This window comes from Amblyomma americanum, chromosome 2, assembly GCF_052857255.1.
Source record: "Amblyomma americanum isolate KBUSLIRL-KWMA chromosome 2, ASM5285725v1, whole genome shotgun sequence".
In the NCBI taxonomy this organism is placed as follows: domain Eukaryota; kingdom Metazoa; phylum Arthropoda; class Arachnida; order Ixodida; family Ixodidae; genus Amblyomma; species Amblyomma americanum.
Genome location: NC_135498.1, coordinates 108,895,972 through 108,916,878, shown reverse-complemented (window position 1 = coordinate 108,916,878; position 20,907 = coordinate 108,895,972). Strand labels below are relative to the sequence as shown.

The 20,907-nt window shown below is 45.7% G+C and overlaps 1 protein-coding gene across 1 annotated transcript; it reads left to right on the top strand.

The window, feature by feature from the left end:
- The first annotated feature begins 6,499 nt into the window (after positions 1–6,499).
- Positions 6,500–20,485, top strand: LOC144119984 (neprilysin-2-like). Its single transcript, XM_077652474.1, has 3 exons — positions 6,500–6,726; positions 16,386–16,594; positions 18,490–20,485. Exons 1-3 carry the CDS (start codon positions 6,547–6,549, stop codon positions 20,483–20,485), a joined length of 2,385 nt encoding a protein of 794 aa, XP_077508600.1. The 5' UTR covers positions 6,500–6,546.
- The last annotated feature ends 422 nt before the right edge of the window (positions 20,486–20,907 follow it).

Sequence of the window (20,907 nt, the reverse complement as noted above, 5' to 3'; positions counted from 1 at the left end):
TGCGTTTATGCTGTTTACAAGATATTTTTGGCGCGCTCTCCAGCCTGTATGCCATCAGTAGTAAGTGTAAAACGTTCGCTTCTTATTCGGGAGTTCTTGAGTGCCTTTTCTATGTTGTTTAAACACTCGGAGGGCTAATAGGACACCTAGGTCCCTTCTTGCGCTCTGAGGAAAAACTTTCCTAGGCCGAGGCGGGTCGATTGCTACGCATTAAGCTTGTGGGCCCATCTATCGTGAGTCTCACAATACTTGAGCAGTATGTTTTATATTTTCTTCTGGATACCGCCACCACTACTGGAAGTTGAAAATTTGCACTTTTTGAAGTACGGTTTTGAAAAATCACTCCTGCTTTTTCGCGACTACAATATTTCAGGACGAATGATAAGTTTTTCGTTTCTGACCTGTGAGGGGAATGCATGGTGCATGCAGTAAATGATTTATTAGGTGTAACAGGGCGATGGAAAAATGGGTCGAAGTCGGGGTACTTACAATGTAACTCTGCTTTTCACGCTAGCGCTAATGTAGATGTGATCGCGTTGACGTATACCTACGTTTTGTTTCCTTTATGAATTCGCAGGGGGCTCGTTCACGGGAGTTGAAGCATTGGAGTCCTACTTCAGCTTGTCAGATGAGTCTGACACTAGCCAGGACGACGCCCAAATCAGCTAGGACGACTTTGGCTCTGAGCTAGCGTAGTCTGGTCCAAACCTTGACGATGAAGACGAAGCTGGTCCATAAACGAGCAAGCGCGAACACAATACATTGGCCAACGCGCGATATGCTGTTCTGCGTATGCGCGAATATATGGCGATATTTTTGTGAACGGAAAAGAGAACAGTGAAAACACGTCCCTCCTAATGCTCATGCGGCGCAATGTTAAAAAATTCCCATGGTTGCAAACTTGCCTATTAAAGCCTAAGCAAGAATTACGTTTCAGAAGAGATCAGCATCGCGAGCTCGGGCGTACTTTAGTTAAACTACATGAGTTAGAGAGAATTAGCCCAGGTGCCTAGTAGAAGATATCGCTTCCGTAAAAGTAGAGCTTCAAGGTCTAGGTCCCGTAGGTTTCTGGATGAGCAACCATCTCGTCGGACTCTTAGTAAAGAAACGCAGACTGCTCTTGCTTAAGAAATATTGGAAATTCAGTATGGAGGTTACACATACAGCGATACTCCTGGTATTCTTGATGATTTCTTTGACTATTATCGGAAGCTCCCGGGTCAACACCACTCGCCCAGCCACGGACCAGAGCAGCGGCGCACGCCGGCCTGCGCGAAGGCTCCGTCGTGAACCTCTGAATGTCGCACTGTCGCCGTGCCCGCTGAAGAAATTATTTTGCTTGTTTGCCTCCTTCTGTGCTAGTGCATTTTAGGAGCTAATCTTTTTGTTGTAGATTAGTTTCTCTGGAGTGTTCTTTGTAAGGGCTTGTATGTGCTTGTAATCTCTTTGTATGTGATTTTAAGAGTGATTAGGAGATCCTCTGTATCGCCTCTTTGCTGTATAAAGTTTGTTTTTCTTGTGAGTCTTTTGCTCCGACCCATTAACTGGCTTGCAGCCGGCGAAACCTGGGCACCAAACGACCAACCCACTTGTCACTTGGTGGCTCGTCTTCGGCTGAGCTTGCCACGCTCAGTCGAGGGCATGTCCTTTGACACTGAGAACTCTACCCTCATATGCTCTAAGTGTGTCTGGGAGTGCATGATAAAGTGCGCGAAAAGGGCGACACCGTGGAGGAGGGCGCGTCGGCCGGCGTTCCCGGAGTTCCCAGCATGAGCAGGAACCCAGACTAGGCTGATCTCTCGCGGAGGGACGCAGCTTTTGAGTATGCGTGCCGCACTAGGGCAAACGTAGTTGTAGGAGTAGTTGCGGCTGGCGTTTTTGCAGTCGATAAGGAATGAACTAGTGGCAGGGTTAGCGATGACCAGGGCTATAGCAACTTTTTCGGCAGCAGTGCACGATGAAACCAGCGGCATGGGTGCGTTGAGTAGGGCAGCTCGAAAAGTGGCAGCACATGTTATGTAGCTGTTGGTAATCTATTTGGCGGCGTCTAAATAGACTGCATGGGTTGTCGTCCATGTACGTGGCGTCCATGCCTTAGGCTTTAATGCGCCGGCGTGTGTCATGTAGTCCAGGTAACATATTCTTTGGCAGGGGTTTAACCACCATGCGTACATACCTGTGGAATAGATATGGGGAGTGAAAGTCGCCCATAGGGTTGATATGTAATTGGTTGAAAATATGGGGACAATGGAACGGTGCTTGAGAGGGGGTTAACTTGGTCTGTCTTGTGGGCTTCGACCAACTCTGTAAGACTGTTGTGCATGCCAATTTGAAATAGGAGTTGTGTGCTGGCATAGGAGGGCAGCTTTTGGGCTGCCTTGCAGGCTGCACGGCTGACACTGTCTACCGCTTCTATGCTTTCGAAGGTGATATTAGGGGTAGGTGTAGATGATGCGGCTAATAAGGAAGGCTTGGGCGAGGCTACAGGTGCCAGCTTCTTGCACGCCTCTATGTCGAGTAGAGATGCACCGAATGAGACCAGTGATCCAACACGCTCCGGGAGGCACATGCTGCTTGACAAGGTGTTATCGCCTGATCTCGAGGAATAACAACCCCGACCATCGAAACAGAGACACTGCGCACAGCTGCAACGTGCGCATCGAATTGGTGATATTTTTTATTTTAACGAGGACCGCAGCGCCTGACACGGTACGCTTAGACAGGCATGTACAAAACTTCTGTCGCCTACAGCATTATCGCGGCGCCATGAAGTTGCGTCTCGGGAGCAAAATTACGTAGTTATCCCCACCTCAGATGACATGAAGCGCATGCGCATTGAGGCACCATAGCACCAACAAATGACTGTGCGAGCTCAGGTTCCCTGCATTGTGACAAAAAATGCGAGGTTAAGCACTACATTTCTGCGATAAAAAAACGCATTGGAAATAAAAATTTGGGCCCTGCTGTGTTAGAATCCACATAAATAACGGCAATGTTTGCCGTTTTTGGCAGTTAAATTCGAACAACGCCTTAGGTGCCTGCCTCCAGGTGACTACCTCATCTTGGCCCTCAGTATTATTAAGTGGCAAGGGAAACGAAAGGCACTGTAACTGTCTTCTTGGTAGATGACCAAACCGCGTTGTGAGGGAAGGGAAGAAGGTGGGATTTAATGAAGAAAAAGGGGTTACAACTGAGCTCTGCTCCAAAACCTGCAGTTCTTTAACGCACTGAACACGTATATCGTCAGCATTTAACCTGCATCGCAATGCATCTGAGCTGCGTTCGGGCTTTTTCTGGAAAATCAGCCAAACGTAGGCCTCAACCACAGAGCTACCGCGAAGGATAAAAAGCTCCCCCACGAAAGCCACAAAAAAGGGAAATATTGAGGAGTGAAAGCATTATAGGCAGTGCACTGTTAGTGATGCCGCTTGCGGCTGAGCTCATTCCTCATGCATGATGAATCAGTGGCACTGCCTTGAAATACAGATCACTACGCAACGACGGATTTCCAAGTGAAAAAAAAAAGAAACAAAAACGCTCACTTTTTGAGCTAAATTCCAGCAAGTCATCATTGTTTATTCGGTGAGTTCGCATAGGTAAAAAAATGCATTACTGGAGCCGTAAGGGCCACTCTGCACAAGAAATGAAGGAAGCCAACAGTCCCTCAATTCAAGGAAAGCGTTTCCTCTATCGGTGATATCTGTCTGGTTTTGTGTTTCAATATGTACTTTTATCTAATATGTATAGTGTTTACCCGATATGCTTTAACTCATTACTGTTCCCTGTCGCTACTTCTAAAATTGTCATTAGTTTATCCATATTATTATAAGAGGTCTCATTACAGCATAAAGTTCTGGGACCTCTGTCTTACCAATCAGTGTATGTATGCATTTCTGTATAGTTTAAGAAATAAACTAAACTTCAAGCTGAGAATTTTTTCTTTATTTTTTGGCGTTAATCAGTGACAACGGTTTTGTAATTTCGGTGTCATCCGAAATGTCCAACTTGAACCAGCAACCTTCGGGGCTGGGGAAGTCCTTGATTGACTTTACTAATTTTGCCTGCCAAGTGTTTTGGCTATACTAAGGTCGAACACACATGATTTCACGATGAATTCGTTCTTTCTACAGAAACGAAAGACAACTTCATTGGTACTGGTACAATGTTCAAAGCTACGCTGAATGCGACTAACCTTGCTTCGTTTCAAAGAAAACGCGGCGGTACCGTGACGCGTTATTTTTTGTTTTAGTCTCGAAAAAGAAAAAAAGCGTGTAAGCAAAAATTAACGGAGTTTCCTGTGTGTACTTCCATATGCTTAAACAGACGAATTATAGTCGCTGTATAAGATATACGAATACAATAGTATGAATACGATGGCTGAGAGCTTACGTGTAGTCAAAATATCTTACCTGTGTGAAAATACCCCTTTTATTGAGCTTCTCTCTTCCTCTTGGAACGAAAGTCCTTGTGATTAAGCAGTTTTCAATTTCGAGTAGGCAAAGCAAATTTTTCCGTAATTTGTTTTTTTTTTTTGTGTGGAGTCGATAGCTTCATTTACATTCGGTAGTGTTTTGCACCTCTTCGTTTTGCGACAAACTTCAAGGCGTGATTTATTTATCCAAAGCAATTTACGGGACAATAGTTGGAAGCGTGCCCTGCTGTTTTCAGAACTACACATGAAGATTTAAGGCGCGTATATAACAAGCAAAATTCAAACTCAGTAGCAGAATCTGCTTCATTTGGCTGTGGTGACGGCCGGTTCGGACTTTCTCATCTACCTCCATTCACACATGACGTAGGCAGCGTCCCTTCCTTATATTGCGGCGTTTCCCGATGCCACCTCATGAGGATGTGGCACGTTCTTCCCCGTATACTGCAGGAGGGGTGTATGTAGGCCTTTTCAAACACCCTCGTCGAGACACAGGTCTCTGATCTGGGCGGGGCGGGCGGCGGCAATATCCAATATTAGAGCGAGCGCTGATTTCAGTAAACAATTGGGTGCTTTGCGATGAAACGGGACAGTGTCCACGGAGCACCTTCTTCAACCGAGGCAGCGCGAGTAAATTGGGTCGAACGTAGTCAGCAGCACGGAATCGGTATTGAGAAAGACGGCGGCAGAGGAAGAGTAGAAGTTGGGGAAGAGGAAGAGAAAAGCCGCAGCGTTCAGGTTAGACGAAGTTCAAGTTAGAAACTACATCTCTACTGACCAGAACATGGCCGAAAAAGCGCTGTAAAGAATACCACGTAGGATGTACGTTGTCACAAAAACTGGACCGGTTATTCCTGCACATTCTATTTCACTTAACGCAATGCATTAGAAAAATTTGCAAATCTGAGGTAATCATTAATTCAGAGCGATTTAAGAAACACTAAACAGCACCACACAACGCGATACAATCTCGCTGGCTGCACCCAGCCGCGGTGCTCCGCTTTTTTTTTCTACTCCTTGAATCAAGTTACATGAAACGCCGTATTTATACAGGTATTGGCATGGGATATGTCTCTTTATTGTCTGGGTATGCTGCTAGGCAAAAGCACGAGACAATAATTGCACACTTCCGCCTAAATATTGGTCTCTTTATTAGGTCTCATTATTTTTTTCGTAGCAAAATAGCTGACTGCAAACTTTACTAACGATGCCGTTTGAGAGCCGAACATAAAACTATATTCATCGCATCTAAGCCAACCATACCTAAAATGAAACATAAAAAAACGTTTGGGATCCCTCAAATTGAATGCTAATTTTCTGTTGCGTACCATTAAGCGCTGTTAGAAGTTGTGAAGAACTTTTTTTTTGCAGTTAAAAAAGCTGCGTTTACTTTTACTTTGTAACACTGGAACAAAGTGGGTGATGTTATGCTTTCGCTGTGAAGTCAACTCGCCAATACCATTTTTGCACTTGTGTCCTCGAGTGGCACCGAGGTAAAAACTTGCGAGGACGCTTAAGCACGAATTCTCTCTCTCGGTGCAGCAAAAATCTGTGCTGTTGTGGCTTGCGCTAAAACTGTTCAGCGAAAAGGCGTAAGCGCTCGAAGGCAAAGACGATAAAGAAGTTATTTCGCCTTGCGAGATTGACCGAGCTTAATTCGGCCTCAAAAATTGACCACAGAAAATCTTGATGTGCGGACCTCAACAGATATCTACTTCGTATGCAAGCATTGGGAAACGAGAATGTACAGGACCAATAATATTTATCGCAGCTGATCGGATTCCACAACGAAGCTTCGCCTGCTGGTGCAGTAATCTCTGTTGCAGCAAGAAGAAGCTGACGTCACGCTGGCCATAATGGGGAACTCTCATCCCTTTTCTGTTTATGATGAAGAATTCACCGGTGTTGCGCTCCCACGTGCTTTTCCTTTTTATTAACTGCGTTCAGGTGAATAGCCACCCGATTCTTGGCCGATCCCCCAGTGTGGGTATGTGCCATCTTTTGATAGGCTAACAACAACAACAACAACTAAACGGCAAATCATCATCATTGCTTGGATTGAATGTTCTCCGCCATTGGGCCCGATCTAGCCTGGAGTGATCGGCGCCTGACCACGGATGGACGGCCAAGAATCAACGCTGCTGATGGTACCGCGGTCGTTTTGCTCGACTTCGGGTCCTTTCTGGAAGCTCGTGGTCATCGTCGTGGCAATCTGCATGCTAGCTTCGCTGTTACTGATGTCTGCCTATTCAATACCTGGCCTGCATGACCTAGAGACACCTACGGACACTGGAAAGGTAGGCATGCTTTTTCCGACAGGCCTCCCTCTGTGAGGCGGACGTGTGACGCTTGTACTGTTTTTTCGCGACCCTGAGCCAATTGTCGGAAAGAATATGTGTCAGGAATAACTGTCGACATGAAAACGTGGTACGGCGCCTTTGGAGGTGGTTCCCAGTACGATGGCACCATCACGTCCCCGTGTACGGTGGGATTAATTCGAGCTGAGACGTTTTCCCAGTCTGTATATGTTGTTTGCCTCTACATTGTTACCAATTATTCTTCCATGGTCGGCCAGCTTAAAAGGCGCTTTGAACATGATCCGGCTCTTGTGCTGTAATTGTTATTAAACAGCAAAATTCAATGACGCTGTGTTGAATTGAAAAAAGTAGAACGTAATCTTTTATGAAAGAAAGTAGCTTTTTGACAGCATTCTCGCTAGCTGCAGTGCGCTCGCCACCCGTACACTAATTATCGCCGTCCGTCACCAAAAAATGAGACCGACCCTTTGTGACAAATCCGCCGCGTTGGCTCAGGGGTTGGGAGCTCGTCTACTGATCCGGAGTACCCGAGTTCGGTGCCTACCACGGCGACCGCGTTTCGATGGAGGCGAAATGCCAAGTAACCCGTGTGCTGTGCGTTGTCAGTGCACATTAAAGACCCCCAGGTGGTCAAAATTATTCCGGAGCCCTCCACTACGGCACCTCTTTCTTCTCTGAGTCGCACCTTTATCCCTTCCCTTACTGCGCGGTTCAGGTGTCCGCCGATATGTGACACAGATAATGCGCAATTTCCTTTCCCCCAAAAGAATTCGCATTTTCATTTCCTTGGCGACACCGCGCTGGTTTAGTCAGCATTTCGTCAGATGCAAAAATCGTATTTTTAAATTCCGTTTACACCAGAAAAGTACGTTAATTGATAAGAGCCCAAACGAGCAACGTGGAGTGCGCAATGAAAGGTCACTACCAGATGTCGTCTCCTCGGCCCTCATTCCAGTGACAGTGACACTTTGGGCTGCTTTCGCTGCTGGGCGTGCCGCCACCTTCTCTCTTCCTCGAGCTATGCAGCGCTCTAGACGTCCCTGAACACTTCCGTTCGGTGATTTTCTTTCGTGTATAGAGAAGTGTAACGATAGAGAACTGCATCGCCGCTGGCTGCGCTACATAAAACAGATCTGTGCCCGGGAGAGAGCGCACTACGGGCTGTAACGTGAAAGCAATGTACTTAAATTGCAGCGCTTAACAAAGTATTTAAAGGACAACTGAATAGAATTTCTCTCGTGATAAAAATCAACTTTGCCGCTCTTTCTGGCTATATCGATGTTCGGTAGGCAACAAAAAACAAATCTATATTCTCGGAATCATTACGGAACATTTTATGTTTTGAAATCTAATCAGGCTCATGCCGTAAAGGCCGGAAATGACTTCGTGATTTCTAAACGACCGGCGTTGTCAACATGCCTAAGGGATCCGCAGCGAAATGTCTTGACGCCACCGCAGTGTGCTAGGAAAAACGACAGCTGTGGCAATACTTGCATTTAAATTTTCAACGTTTTCTAGCTTACAGAATTTTCAGTTTTTTAAAGTAGTCTCTATTTATTTATAAAATGGTAACATATAACGTGCAGCGTCTTTTATCCTCACTGTCATTCATTTTTTCCCTCCAACACAAGAAGACATGCTAGTGATGCCTAAATTGAATTACTATGTCGCTCCGTTCAGTCGGCAGATACATCCGTGCCCTCTAACGTTATTTAATAAAAAAAATCCAATCAAGAGTATGCAAAATGACCCTCATCATTATTTTCACTGTTCTTCTATTTTAAGTCTCTCAATTAAACGAGCTGCTTAGGTCAATCAAGCATCTGCCTAAGGAAAGAGCCTGTCGGGACACGTAGCGTGAGTTTCCTTTCCGTGGTAGCGTATTCACTACAAATAGCTTTTGCGCAGACAGATGATTACTCTCTAGTTTCCCAGATTTACTCGCCGTCATGCGATGGTAGAGGTCCCTATCTCTATACTTATCGACTGCAGCGGCTGCGGCCAGCGATGTCATTAGGCACTCCATTTTTCTCTCTTACATCGGATGTTTATTTTCGGGCGAGTGACTTTCGCTTATTTCAGCAATCTGGTCATCATGAGATCTTTTCCGCCAGTGACAAGCACCGTAACGCGGGCGGAAAGGCTTCTTTTTGAAGCGGGGACAATCTACCACGGGAGGCATGCAATGCCTACAGATGCTTTAGTCATACGCCGGACGGCGGCTGTGGTTACTCAGTGCGGTGTTGTGAGAGCGGGAAATGTCAAGCATTTGCATTCAAGTCACCCTTTCATAGGTAACACATCTACATGCATCCGGCTGGCATAACGTTTTAAGGGTAAACGGTGTCATTTCACGCCTGATCATGAAACAGGCCACATTTGTTATTGAAGGAATCAACCGCTTGTTTTAACATCACACAATTTAGAAAGCTCCTTAATAAGAGACCTAAATATGCTAGTGCACATAATAAACGCTGCACTCATTTCTTGTGAAACAAGAAAGCCAATCAAACGTTCCTCAGTTGCTCAGTGTCGTAGGGATTTATGGTAAGCTTTAGTGCAAGTACCGCAGCATTACCTCTCGGTCTCCGTTTGTGCACCATTCTTTCTTTGACGGTTTATAGAAAGTTCCAACTCAGTGAGATGCTTCTGAACTGGCAGTCTGTTGTTTTGCAACTATCAGCTTGGGTAGCGCAGTGCTTGTGAACAAAGCAGACCACGTGAGTGAAATATATTCTACGTCTGCAAAGCAATCCAACAGGGCTGCTCGCTTCTATGCGCACAGTGAAAATAAAATATCTGGTGTCTCAAAACCTTGCATCGTCTTTACCTAAATTGTTAGTTTAGCATCAGGATCGTTGCTTGCGGAGAGAGTACGGGCGGAAAAGGCATAATATCGGTAGGGTTTTAACGCAGTTAAACCAAGTAGGCGGTCGAAAGCGTGTGTTTTGCATGACTGGCTCATGGCTCTGCTTTTTTAGGTCGTCGGCCCGTCTGGCAACGATATTACACTCAGGTTAATCTCCGATCGAGGTTGAGCTTATAAGATCTGTTCGCGCCGCAGATGGAAGTTTATGAAGACGACGATCTGCAGTGCACAACGTGATAATGCTGCAGTTTAACACGAGGAGTGTTCGGCGGCGGCGATAGCATAGTGCCCTCGCGTAGCAGCCTGCGTCGGCGTGAGTACCTTTCAAAAATATCGGTGTATTTAAAGCAACCGATATCGACGACGTTAGTATGTTCTGCACGATATGGTTAGAGCACTAGGCGACAGCACACAGAACAATTCATGTTTACAACAGCCGTCGCAGAATAAAAAGTCAGTAAAACTCTGCGTTATATGCTAGTACGTAAAGGCGCAATCTCAGCCGCATGCAATAGTTCTCAACAACACAGTGACTGTAGAAGAAAAGTACGAGCGCTGGGTGCACCTGCGAGAGTCTCCACTTTGCTCCTAGTCCTGTCCTGCCCTCACCCCGCACTCTGCCTTTTTTTTTCATTCTCGCACTCAGAATGACGCCTGCTGTGCTTGGAAAAGTAAACGGGCTGCTGTCAAATTCGCCGCAATATGTACCTAATATCGCCTGGTAAGCTCTAGTAAATTCTCTCTCCATCTATTGGAGGGGAGAAGTGCATAGCGAGCCATTTGAACCGATCGTCGCGGGGTGGTAGATGTCTTCAATCTTGTCTAGTCTAGTGTCTAGGCCGCAGATGCATTTTTGTTGATGTTACTGCGCATGAAATGCACCGTGCAGTTTAAAGAGTTCATCTGTTAAACTTTCTTAAAGGGAATTTGAGGACAAATGAAGTGGGCTTGTATCAATACGACATCAGCTCCTAACCCCAAAAACACCACTACTCTTACTGAAAACAGAGCTCTTGTAAGATTAAAAAAAGCAAGAACTAAAATACAGGTATCACCGCCACAGGCCAATCTCGCAACTACAAGATAGATGACAAAAATAGAAGAGACACCACAGATATCTGAGGCTGGCAAACGTGCATGAAGGTTACGCGTTTGATCAATATTTAAGTATATAACTTGTTTTCAACCACTAATGAACGTTTATCACAAGAGGAAGACGTAAAGAAGACAACCTGAATGTTTAAAGTCAGAGAAAGCCTGTAATTGGTGGCGCGACAGGCGGTCAGCTGACTTTCAGGTGTTTTGGGGTGATTCACTGCTATGGGTTCTGCGTTGCCGCATGGTTTCGTTACGCGCCTCGATTTACAAGCGCTGAGCAGCAGGGGACCTCTAGGTTCCTCTCTATGTGCTCCTAGGACGAAGTTCTTGCAACAGCACTGAAATGCGGCAAGAAAAAAGCTGTGTATAGTCAATGTTCATGGCGCTTACAAGTTAGCAAACGCACCGCTCGGCGTGTTCGCTTCGTCAGCGTACCAAGACGTTGGGCTGCATAACCAGCCCTACGAGGACTATTATTGGATAATTTAAATATGCCCGCACGTACCAGTCTCTAGAAATCAGTCGTTACGGCGGCTCGGCGGTGACAGTGACGCTGCCGACTCCTCGGCGCTAGAACTTTCTTTCCAGACCCGCTGCCTCAGTCCTCAGAAGCATCGGAACTGCATGGGGTTGAGGTCGCTGAAGTGCAGGCCGCAGTTATTTGCGAGAGCTTCGTTTTGTCGAAATTGGGAACGGAATTCATCGTAACGTTGGTGAAAATGTAAACGAAGCGACGAAGGCTGACGGAGGCCTTCAACGACCGGCCGGCAGTAGTTTTCATTTCGGCTGCTGCTAGACGGGAGCGCAGCGCTCGACTCCATTAGTCACGGAGTCCTCGTTTCCGTTTCCGCCACTTTACGTCACTGTTCGCCTGTTTCATCATCAGACAGCTTCGAGTTTGAATCTTAGCGGCAGGAAAAGGTTTTTCACCTTTGAATCCAAATCTCTTAGAAATAAACGCACCTTTCGCTGCCGGTCAAGAGGCAAGAAAGCCAGAAAATTCCGAATAAGATTTTACTAACAAAACAAAATTTATGCCGTTGTCTTCAGTGTCCTTTTGACGCTGCTGTATAGGGTACCCAAGCTCAAGTTTGCGGGCGTGGCGCCAGCGCAGCAGAGTCGAACCGTGGATAGTTAGGGTGTCGAAGCGCCGCCAGAGCAGCTGCTCTGCCAGCTCACGGCCGGACTGTAGGGCGACGGCGCGCACCACTCGCGTGGGGCCTTGGCTAGCTTTGTGCATGCGCGATGGGCGCCTTACTCGGGGTGCAATCTTCGCGATGACAGAAGTGATCCCGCCGAAGCAAAAGGGAGGTAGCAAGTATTGTTTGGTTTGTGGTTTATGGTGGCTTAGCATCCCAAAGCGAATCAGGCTATGAGGGATGCCGTAGGGAAGGGCTCCCGAAATTTCTATCACTTGGGGTTCTTTAACGTGCACTATCGCACAGTACACGGGCATCGAGCATTTCGCCTCCATCCAAATGAGACCACCCCGCACGTGGTCGAACCCGCGTCTTCCGGGTCCCCACCCAAGCGCCATAACCGTTGAGCCACGAGGCCTACGAAGTATTGTTGTGTCCATGATGCTGTAATGTTTGTGTCGAGCCTGTGGTCCGGCACCACTCACATGGAATACAACATTCGCGCTGCCGGTCTTACGAGCGTAAAACTAATATCATTACAGAAATTAAGTGCAAGCATGGCTTAAAAACTGAAATAGGAGGAGCAGTACGCTTGGATTCAGAGAGTTTAATAAAGTTAATCGGCCTCGCAACTCAGCGAGCGGAGCGTGTTTCATACCTTCATACTTTACCAGGCATTCCAGTCGACTAGCATGCTTGGCCGTGTACAACCACATTTTAAGGGGCAAGGCATACTTGCTCCACTGAGCGAAAGCCCGTCTATGTGCTTGTGTGCGTGTGTTAACATTCGATGGTGTCCATAAAAGATGCCGTCCCCATGGTGGCGGTTAATTATTGGTCGCGCGAGGTTGCTCGAGACAACCTGGATCACACAAGTCGTATCGGTGGCAGCATCTGGCATTCAAGGGCTGTGCCGCAACCCCTTAACCGCTGCACCACTGCGCCAGGAGTGGTCATGAGCCCTCGCAGAGATGCACGAATGTTAAGTAGAGATAATCGAATTCTGAATATACGGGCATTGACCCATTAGCTACCAGGTCATATATCCTTAAGGCGGAACGCGGGCAGCGGTACTGCGGCGACTGCTTTAACGAAGTTAGCGCGCAGATCAGAAGGAGTGCGGTGGCTACGTAGAGTCATGAAGAGGTAGAATTGCCAGCGGCATGGAATCGGGTTACATCACGCCGGAGCGCGCGGCGAATGCGTTCACAAACTAAGTGGGAGGGTTTACGCCTTATCACTCGTAAGCAGTACTAAGTGCCTCTGCCGACTTTTTTTTCCACGCTACGTATAAGCTTTCTTTCCCGAATGTACAAAACTTGCTTTCGTAAGGCCGTAATATTAAAACCAATCTGTAGTACAGGGTTATCTACTCTTACCGTGAACACGCGAGTATTCGGCTGCGCCATTAGGAGCGCCTGTGCGTCTGTACCGGCAGTGCACGAAAGTGAAGTGGAAGACGACGCGAAGCACCACCTTCAGGTGCTCCTGCGCGTGCGCCACTTTGCTTCGATGTGCAGCTATGTCGAACGCCCATGGGCGCTCCGAAGAGCGCTGCCGTACACCCGCGTGTTCACCTAAGCGTGGCTCACCCTGTACATCGCTAGCAACAACCCACAACTACGATAAGTGAGTGTGTCGCTTATTTTACAGGGTTGATTCTACAGCCCACTCGTAGTCTAAAGCTCGAAACAAGACATCGTCGTCCATGGACATTCCCATGGATAGTGTTTAACACCTCATTTCTTTAAAAGCTCTATCCGACCTGCCAGGCGACAGCGACTGTCGTAAATGCACAACAGAGCGCGCCGTTCGAACGCTCTATAGACAGGTCTATGGACGACTGTACTTCGCATATTTCAAGCATATAATTTAACAGTGGACTTACATATAAGTACACGTCGTGCACGACGATATGACTCACTTGAGAAATTCATTTTACTTTCTTTCCCACGGAGTAGAGGTGACTAATCAGATTCTTCTCTTTAACTATGTTAGCATTGCGGAAATGCGCATCAATCTTAACTATCTTTTTGAAGCAGCAATGCAAGCGATAAATCGCTACAGCGTGTGCGCGTGCAAGAAAGCGTGGCGAAAGCAGCGCACGCAGCCATCAACGTCCCAGTTTTTACTTTTCTTCCAAAGATGGTGCTGCATATCAGTTACAGCAGAGCTACCCGGCGATGCTTTCGGAGCATTTTATAAACTAAAAATCCGCCTTTTTCACAACACCGCTCTGAGCATACGCGCCTCTTCCCTTCCAGATTAACTCGCAAAAAACGGAAACCGCCAGCTCCTGCTGCGCACGCGCAGTTCATGTTAGTGGTCGACGCATGCGACAGATGGCGGCAGGTGTTAAACGCACATTTGCCGCTTCGCAGGTACACCTGCCTACTCGCGGAACGAGATCGCGCCTGCGTATAATAATAATAATAATAATAATAATAATAATAATAATAATAATAATAATAATAATAATAATAATAATAATAATAATAATAATAATAATAATAATAATAATAATAATAATAATAATAATAATAATAATAATAATAATATTAATAATAATTGGTTTTTGGAGAAAGGAAATGGCGCAGTATCTGTCTCATTTACCTTTGGACACCTGAACCGCACCGTAAGGTAAGGGATAAAGGAGGGAGCGAAAGAGGAAAGGAAGAGAGAGGTGCCGTAGTGGAGGGCTCCGGAATCATTTCGACCACCTGGGGATCTTTAACATGCACTGATGAGAAGACTTTCGATCCACGCCCGCATTTTTGGAAACCAGTTCTGGATATCTGTGTGACAGGTGTCCTGCTATCAATCAAAGCACGTACCTTTCAAATCAAGAAAACACGTCTTGATAAGCCACCGGATGCCACGGATAGTGAACTGCACGGAAAACTGCACTCGATGTGCAGGCCTCTTTGCGTGCATTCTCCCTTGCTTGTGTACGTTCTGACGTTTTGTTCTGTTCCCGGAGTGTGGCCGCTGGAGATCCTCCTTGACTTTAAATAATCAAGTGCCGCGCACGCATTTGTGATATTTCAGTATTTTCTTTCTCAGGGTTCTAACTGGGGGGCATTGCAGGAGCCTCTTTATAGGTCATGTGCCACTACAGTGAAGACTGGGCGAGGGTCGAAAATTCAGTAAATTCGTTTCATGTTTTTAAGGGGAGAGGCTGGTATGGAAGTCCACATTTTTATTATTAAAGAAATCATCATGAAATTAGCTATGCATATATGGTTCTTCTTGTCTTAGGAAATATAACGAGTTTCAGTGTATCTCAATTAGTTCTCATATTACAGGAAAATAACTGAAGACTAATCTTTTAATTTCTTACTGGTCGTTCACTCTCTTTCAAAATTTTTGGTTTCGATTAAAATGGGGTTGTAGCCAAAGGCCTGCCATCTGGAGATATGCTAATGATGTTGTTGTTCAAGTACACATTCATATAAAAATCTTAAGTTTTACCCAGGCACTATAATTATGAAGGTTAGTTAGGTGGCATTATGGTTGACAAAATTTGAAATGTTTGATTCTTTCAAACGAAAACAGCGTAGCTCCACAGTTCAGTTCCTTCTGATTTCAACGGTATATAAGATGAGTTGAAATCGCATCATAAAACATAATAAACGTAATAAAACATAATAAAAATTATTTAAGGCTAGTCATTTTGTCAAAAACACGAAGCTCAGGAAAACGCATTTCATGTGCGCGCGCCATCCATTCGGGGTTCGTTGTAGAGGCCTCTGGAGATAAAATGTAGACATTGAAAACTCTTATTCAGTATTTTTAGAGCGTATTGGTCCCGAATATGTCATTTTCGCAAGATGGAAATTTGAGCATTTTTCCATCACTTTAAGACCCGCGTCTCACCTTAAGTGTGAGTCAGCCTACATTAATAGCATACACGCATTTGTGTCCGTGTGCGTGCTTGCGTGTTTATAACGTGATTGTGTTTAAGATTATACACAGCGAGGAACAAAGGAAAATGGTTAACCAGCCTGCCGTTCTGGTTAACCAGGCACAGTTGCCGGTTAGCAGGCCTGCATGGCGATGAGAAGACTGTCAAGCGAGTGAAGGAGAAAACAGTGAGAAAGAAAACCCTTCAGGCCGTTTCGTCCATTGGTATGACTTCAACATTGGCTAATCGTGCTGTGAAAAAGCAAATATTGCTAAAAAAGCAAATCAACAATAAGTGTGTGGCGGCGGAAATGGCTTACTTCTGAATATTCCTCCAATCGAGGAAAGCTAGGTATAAATATTCGGATTACTGAACGGTTTGAAGCATTGGAGTTGGTGCACCTATAGGAGGTGCATTATGTTTGCAGCTTTTGCCGACTGTCGTTTTTATTTTAACCTTTACTAGGTGGCGTTAGCCAGTGACCTCATCATGACCACGAATTACCGGCCAGAGTATTCTGAGATGAATCTAGAGGTCTGTCAGCAACAATAGCGCTAAAATGATTATCATAAGCAGCGTCGGCCGTGCCTGGGAACAGTACGAACATATACGAACATATTCTTCGCAGGTGGTGACCGCTGAGTTGCAGTTGAAAGCACAGTTGCGACCGCAGGCATTGTGGACCTTCAAGCCCCGCCCCCTGAACTACTCGCTCAGCCGGGAGAACAACTGTTCATCGAAGGTGTGCGTTTGGAACACCGAGTACCTTCGTCACTTGGGAGAACAGAACAACTTGCCCTGCGATGACTTCTACGAGCACGTCTGTGGAGCCATCAAGTCAGTTATGTTTTGTACTTGTCTTTGCTTTACTTACAATATGTACATGGTCGCGCCGCAGTAAGGAATATGTTGGCTCGTATCTGCAAGAAATAACATGACCTGATGTCTTACGCAAAATATATTTAGGCGCGCACAGTATATATACCTTCAGAACGCTAGGAATTCACAGAAGCTTTAAAAAATTAGTCTTAGATACGTCTCTAATCACAGGAAAAACTATTGACCTGGGTGACATCAAATGTTTCTAGAGTATTTTTTTTTGTTTTTTAGAGCGCAAAACGTTATAGATTTGGTTCAGCCATATAGCTTTGCATTCTATCGTGCAATACGCGGCATCTAGCATAAGGTCTTTCTGAAGTTAGTGCATTAAATTTATTGCAATTTACATGCCGACAAATTCTGGACAAATGCATTTTTGAGGAGGAAACCGTTTCAGAACAACATAATTTTTTTAGTATAATTTATGACTTCATTATAACGATCAATATATCCGCAGACCACGTGATGACAGTCTTGAATTTTTTCTATTAACGTTATTGCTTTTTTCAAAAGCGTTCCCCACTGGTTTTTTATGGCACTCCTGACTGTCCGATGCGGTAAAGGGAAACACTTTAAAAGAAAGATTTTGCTATTTATTGGAAGAATAGACAATTACCCTAAATATTTCCATTACAGTGCGTTACAATTCTCTAATTTTCAAAATTTTGTCCGAGAATGTTGTAAATGAGATTTAGAATTTAACGTGCACTGACATCGCACAGCACAAAAACGCTAAGGCGCCCGTGTGCTGTGCGATGCCAGTGCACGTTAAAGATCCCCAGGTGGCGGAAATTATTCCGGAGCCCTCCACTACGGCACCCCTTTCTTCCTTTCTTCTTTCACTCCCTCCCTTATCCCTTCCCTTAAGGCGCGGTTCAGGTGTTCAACGATATATGAGACAGATACTGCGCCATTTCCTTTCCCCAAAAACCAATTATTATCACTTGCCGACAGCGACAAATGCCAAAGTTGAGAAAGGAAAATCCCCTATCCGTTTTTGGGGGACAGGAGAGAGAGCAAGAAAGTTTGAGTGGGGAGGAAGAATGTGAGGCGACGGTTGGCTACTGTCTTGGGGACGTTATATTAAGAGCAGAGGAGTGCGCAACCACAACGTGGCTGCCACGATCAAATATGCGCGAATGCACTAACAAAAAAATTCTGCATTAAACAATCTTGTGCTGTAACGTTTAAAAACCAGGATGGCAAATTTGTTGGCGTTATTTTGATTTTAGAGCTGTATGTGTCGCCAACTGGAGTTACCGGGAATGCAGTCTATTTTGCTAAAGTAGACCTAATTACCAAAATATTAACTTAGACCGCGATAAATTGACAACGATTGTAGGAAAAGTTTATATTTCTTGATTAGGTATACAAATAGTAAGTTTAGCAACAAAAGTTTATATCGCCAATGAAAGTGCATGCTCCTTGTTGCAATGACACAGTACCAATGTGACGTTTTGGGAACCGACTGTTCATCTGTATATCACGGATTGTGTTTTACAGCTGCAGTTGCAGCAGGGCCCTGTCTCACTTCTTCTCAAACGCCCATATTTAACTGATACCCGCTCTGTAAGCGCACATGCAGTAGTCGCCACATTGTTATCAGCACGAGAGTACTGTCTTGTTATTTCCTGATAAAACAAGTTGATTCAGCCACCGGACGCATAACATATTTAGGTGTTGATTATCTCACGCAAGAAGGCCTTCCTGGAAATGTTCCAGTATGCACCCTTCTAATGAGGCATGGATGCCGATCGAAGCGAATCGTCCCAGCTCCCAATTCAAACTTCACAGAGTAGTGTCGGGAGGGGCCTTCATACGCTTATGCTGTTTTTTTTTCTTTTGCTTTCTAGGCTGAACTGGCACAAGTATAAACCGATGAATCTCTCCTACGCTGAGCTAAGTACCCGTCAGCTGATGTCAGAGTTCGACCTTTTCTTCGCTCGATTCCTGGACCTAAAGAAAGAGCCTTCCAATAGAATCAATGACAACTTTCTCCTCCAGGCAAACTGGTTATACGAAATGTGCAGAGCACGTCCTAATTCGAAGGACGAGAAAGCCACTCTGAAAGCCTTTGCGACAGTTTTGGATACACTACACATTAGCGATTGGCCGTACAAGAAATTTGCTGGCAACGTTTTGACTGCCGTGTCCAATGGGGACCGACGCCTGATGCTGCAGACATTGTTCAGAGTGAACGTTTTGGGCTTAAAAAAGAGAGGCAGAAAACCACAGATGTCGCTTACAAAGCCAGTAACATACGTGAGGCGTTACGTCACCAGCGCTGTTAGAAGAAACAGCATGAAACAGTATGAGGAAATTGTAGTCAGAGCTTTGAGCACGTATCGGAAGTCTCCATTTATATCACAGTTGGCGCATGAAATATTGATGCTCGAAGAAGCTCTAGAAAACGCGAGCAATTTCCAGACATCATCCGAAGATTTCGCGGTTAAACGGTTCTCCACCGTCAAGGCGTTGCGAGGCAACAAGCAATGGGACTGGCGGCGTTACTTCAGAGTTTTATTAGAAGCTAAGGACGCAGTCGCAGATTCTGTTCTTGTCTTCGTTGAGGACCCCGTGTTCTTCGCAGCGTTTGCGTCGTTATTCTACAGACACCGTCCGACTGCCATTGCGAATTACGTCGGCTTCAAGGCGATAGTCACGCTGTGGCCGTACATGCCCCAAACGTTCGAATTCCTCGGGAATTTAACCACATATGCATACAGTGCGCACGTGGATAAGCGTCTTGTTGCCTGCACAGCGATCCTGGAAAAAATGTACCGTTACGGCGTAGGCATTGCTGCAAAGCTTGCGATCAGTCGCGAGTTCGCCAACGTCTACCGGAAGCAACGAGACGAACAGTTTGCCACGTTATTCGAAGAGACACGTAGCATTTTGAAACGCCTGTTGCAGTCCGGCGCTTCGTGGTTTGACTCCAAGGATATCCGGCGTGCTCAGCGCAAACTGGAAAACATGACGCTCGCTTTCGGAACGGAGCACGACTTCATCGACTACGAAAGATACAGAAAGACTGAAAGTTTATTCGTCGCTTCTAACGGAACCGTTGTGGATGCCGTTGTCAAAGTGCTATCCTACTCATCGGCAGTATATTGGAACGCCTTCGCCAACGATAGCGAGGGGTCTGCAGCGTACGACAATGCTTACGCTATGTCCGTCTTCGAGTGGGGCAGCGAGTACCAGCCGACAAACAACCACATCTTCATTCCGAACGCGGTCGTGGGTTACCTGAGCGAGATTTCGAACAGTATTCCCTTCCAACTGTACGCCGCAGTTCTTCAGCCCGTTGTACGGGCCATGTTGCGGGCAATCATCAGGAGCAACTCCGTCATCGATGATCACATGAGGCGTCAACAGTGGTGGCGCGTCGAGTCGGTACGTTCATATGAGAGAACATCTGAATGTCTGCGGCGCCAGTACGATGCAGCGGCGGGTGCCGGTTACAATACACTCCTTAAAAGGCAAATGGCCACCACGCTGTCCCGTCTCGAGGAAGACTTCTTGGACAGTGCCATCCTGTGGCCGCTCTATAAGCTGTACGACGCCGCAGTCCAGAAGCACAACTGGTCCAACGAGTACTACACTCTGCGACGTAAACGTGTTACGGCAAACCAACTGTTTTTCTTCAACTATGCATTGGCGTACTGCGAGGAACCGAACAGTATGTCCAGCACAAGGCAGCCTAGCTTGGCGCTAACTCTGCCGAAATGGAGAGTTAACGTGCCTCTGAGAAATTTTCCCCCATTCCGGCAAGCGTTTTCTTGCAATGAAAACCAATCACAAATCAAGTATTGTGAAGTTTGGAAAGTGGCGCGCTTGTTTAATGTGTAGAGCCGTAATAAATACCTCACTACCATTCACATCATCAAAACAGGAGAAAAATCGCATGACAAAAGGCACTTGTTAATCTCTTCGTTCATTTACTAATTAAGAAATATTTGCAAAGGACCGAAAATATAGGGACGAAATACCACAAAATGGGCTCTCGTATGAAGCTTTTGACAAATATTTTTCACAAAAACTTTGAATAAAACCCTTTCATTTATAAGGAAGGCGTGTGCGATCGCATGTTTGACAGCATTTCCAGCGGCAAGTATAATCTTCACCGTAGAACTGCATTGCTGGACGGCTGCATGTCAACAACCAAGAGGTTGGTGAAATTCCTCTGCAACTGGCCATTTTTTAAATGCGACGACTCAATAAATAAGAAATACTTGGAACAACAGTAGCACCAACTGAATAGATGTTAAAAT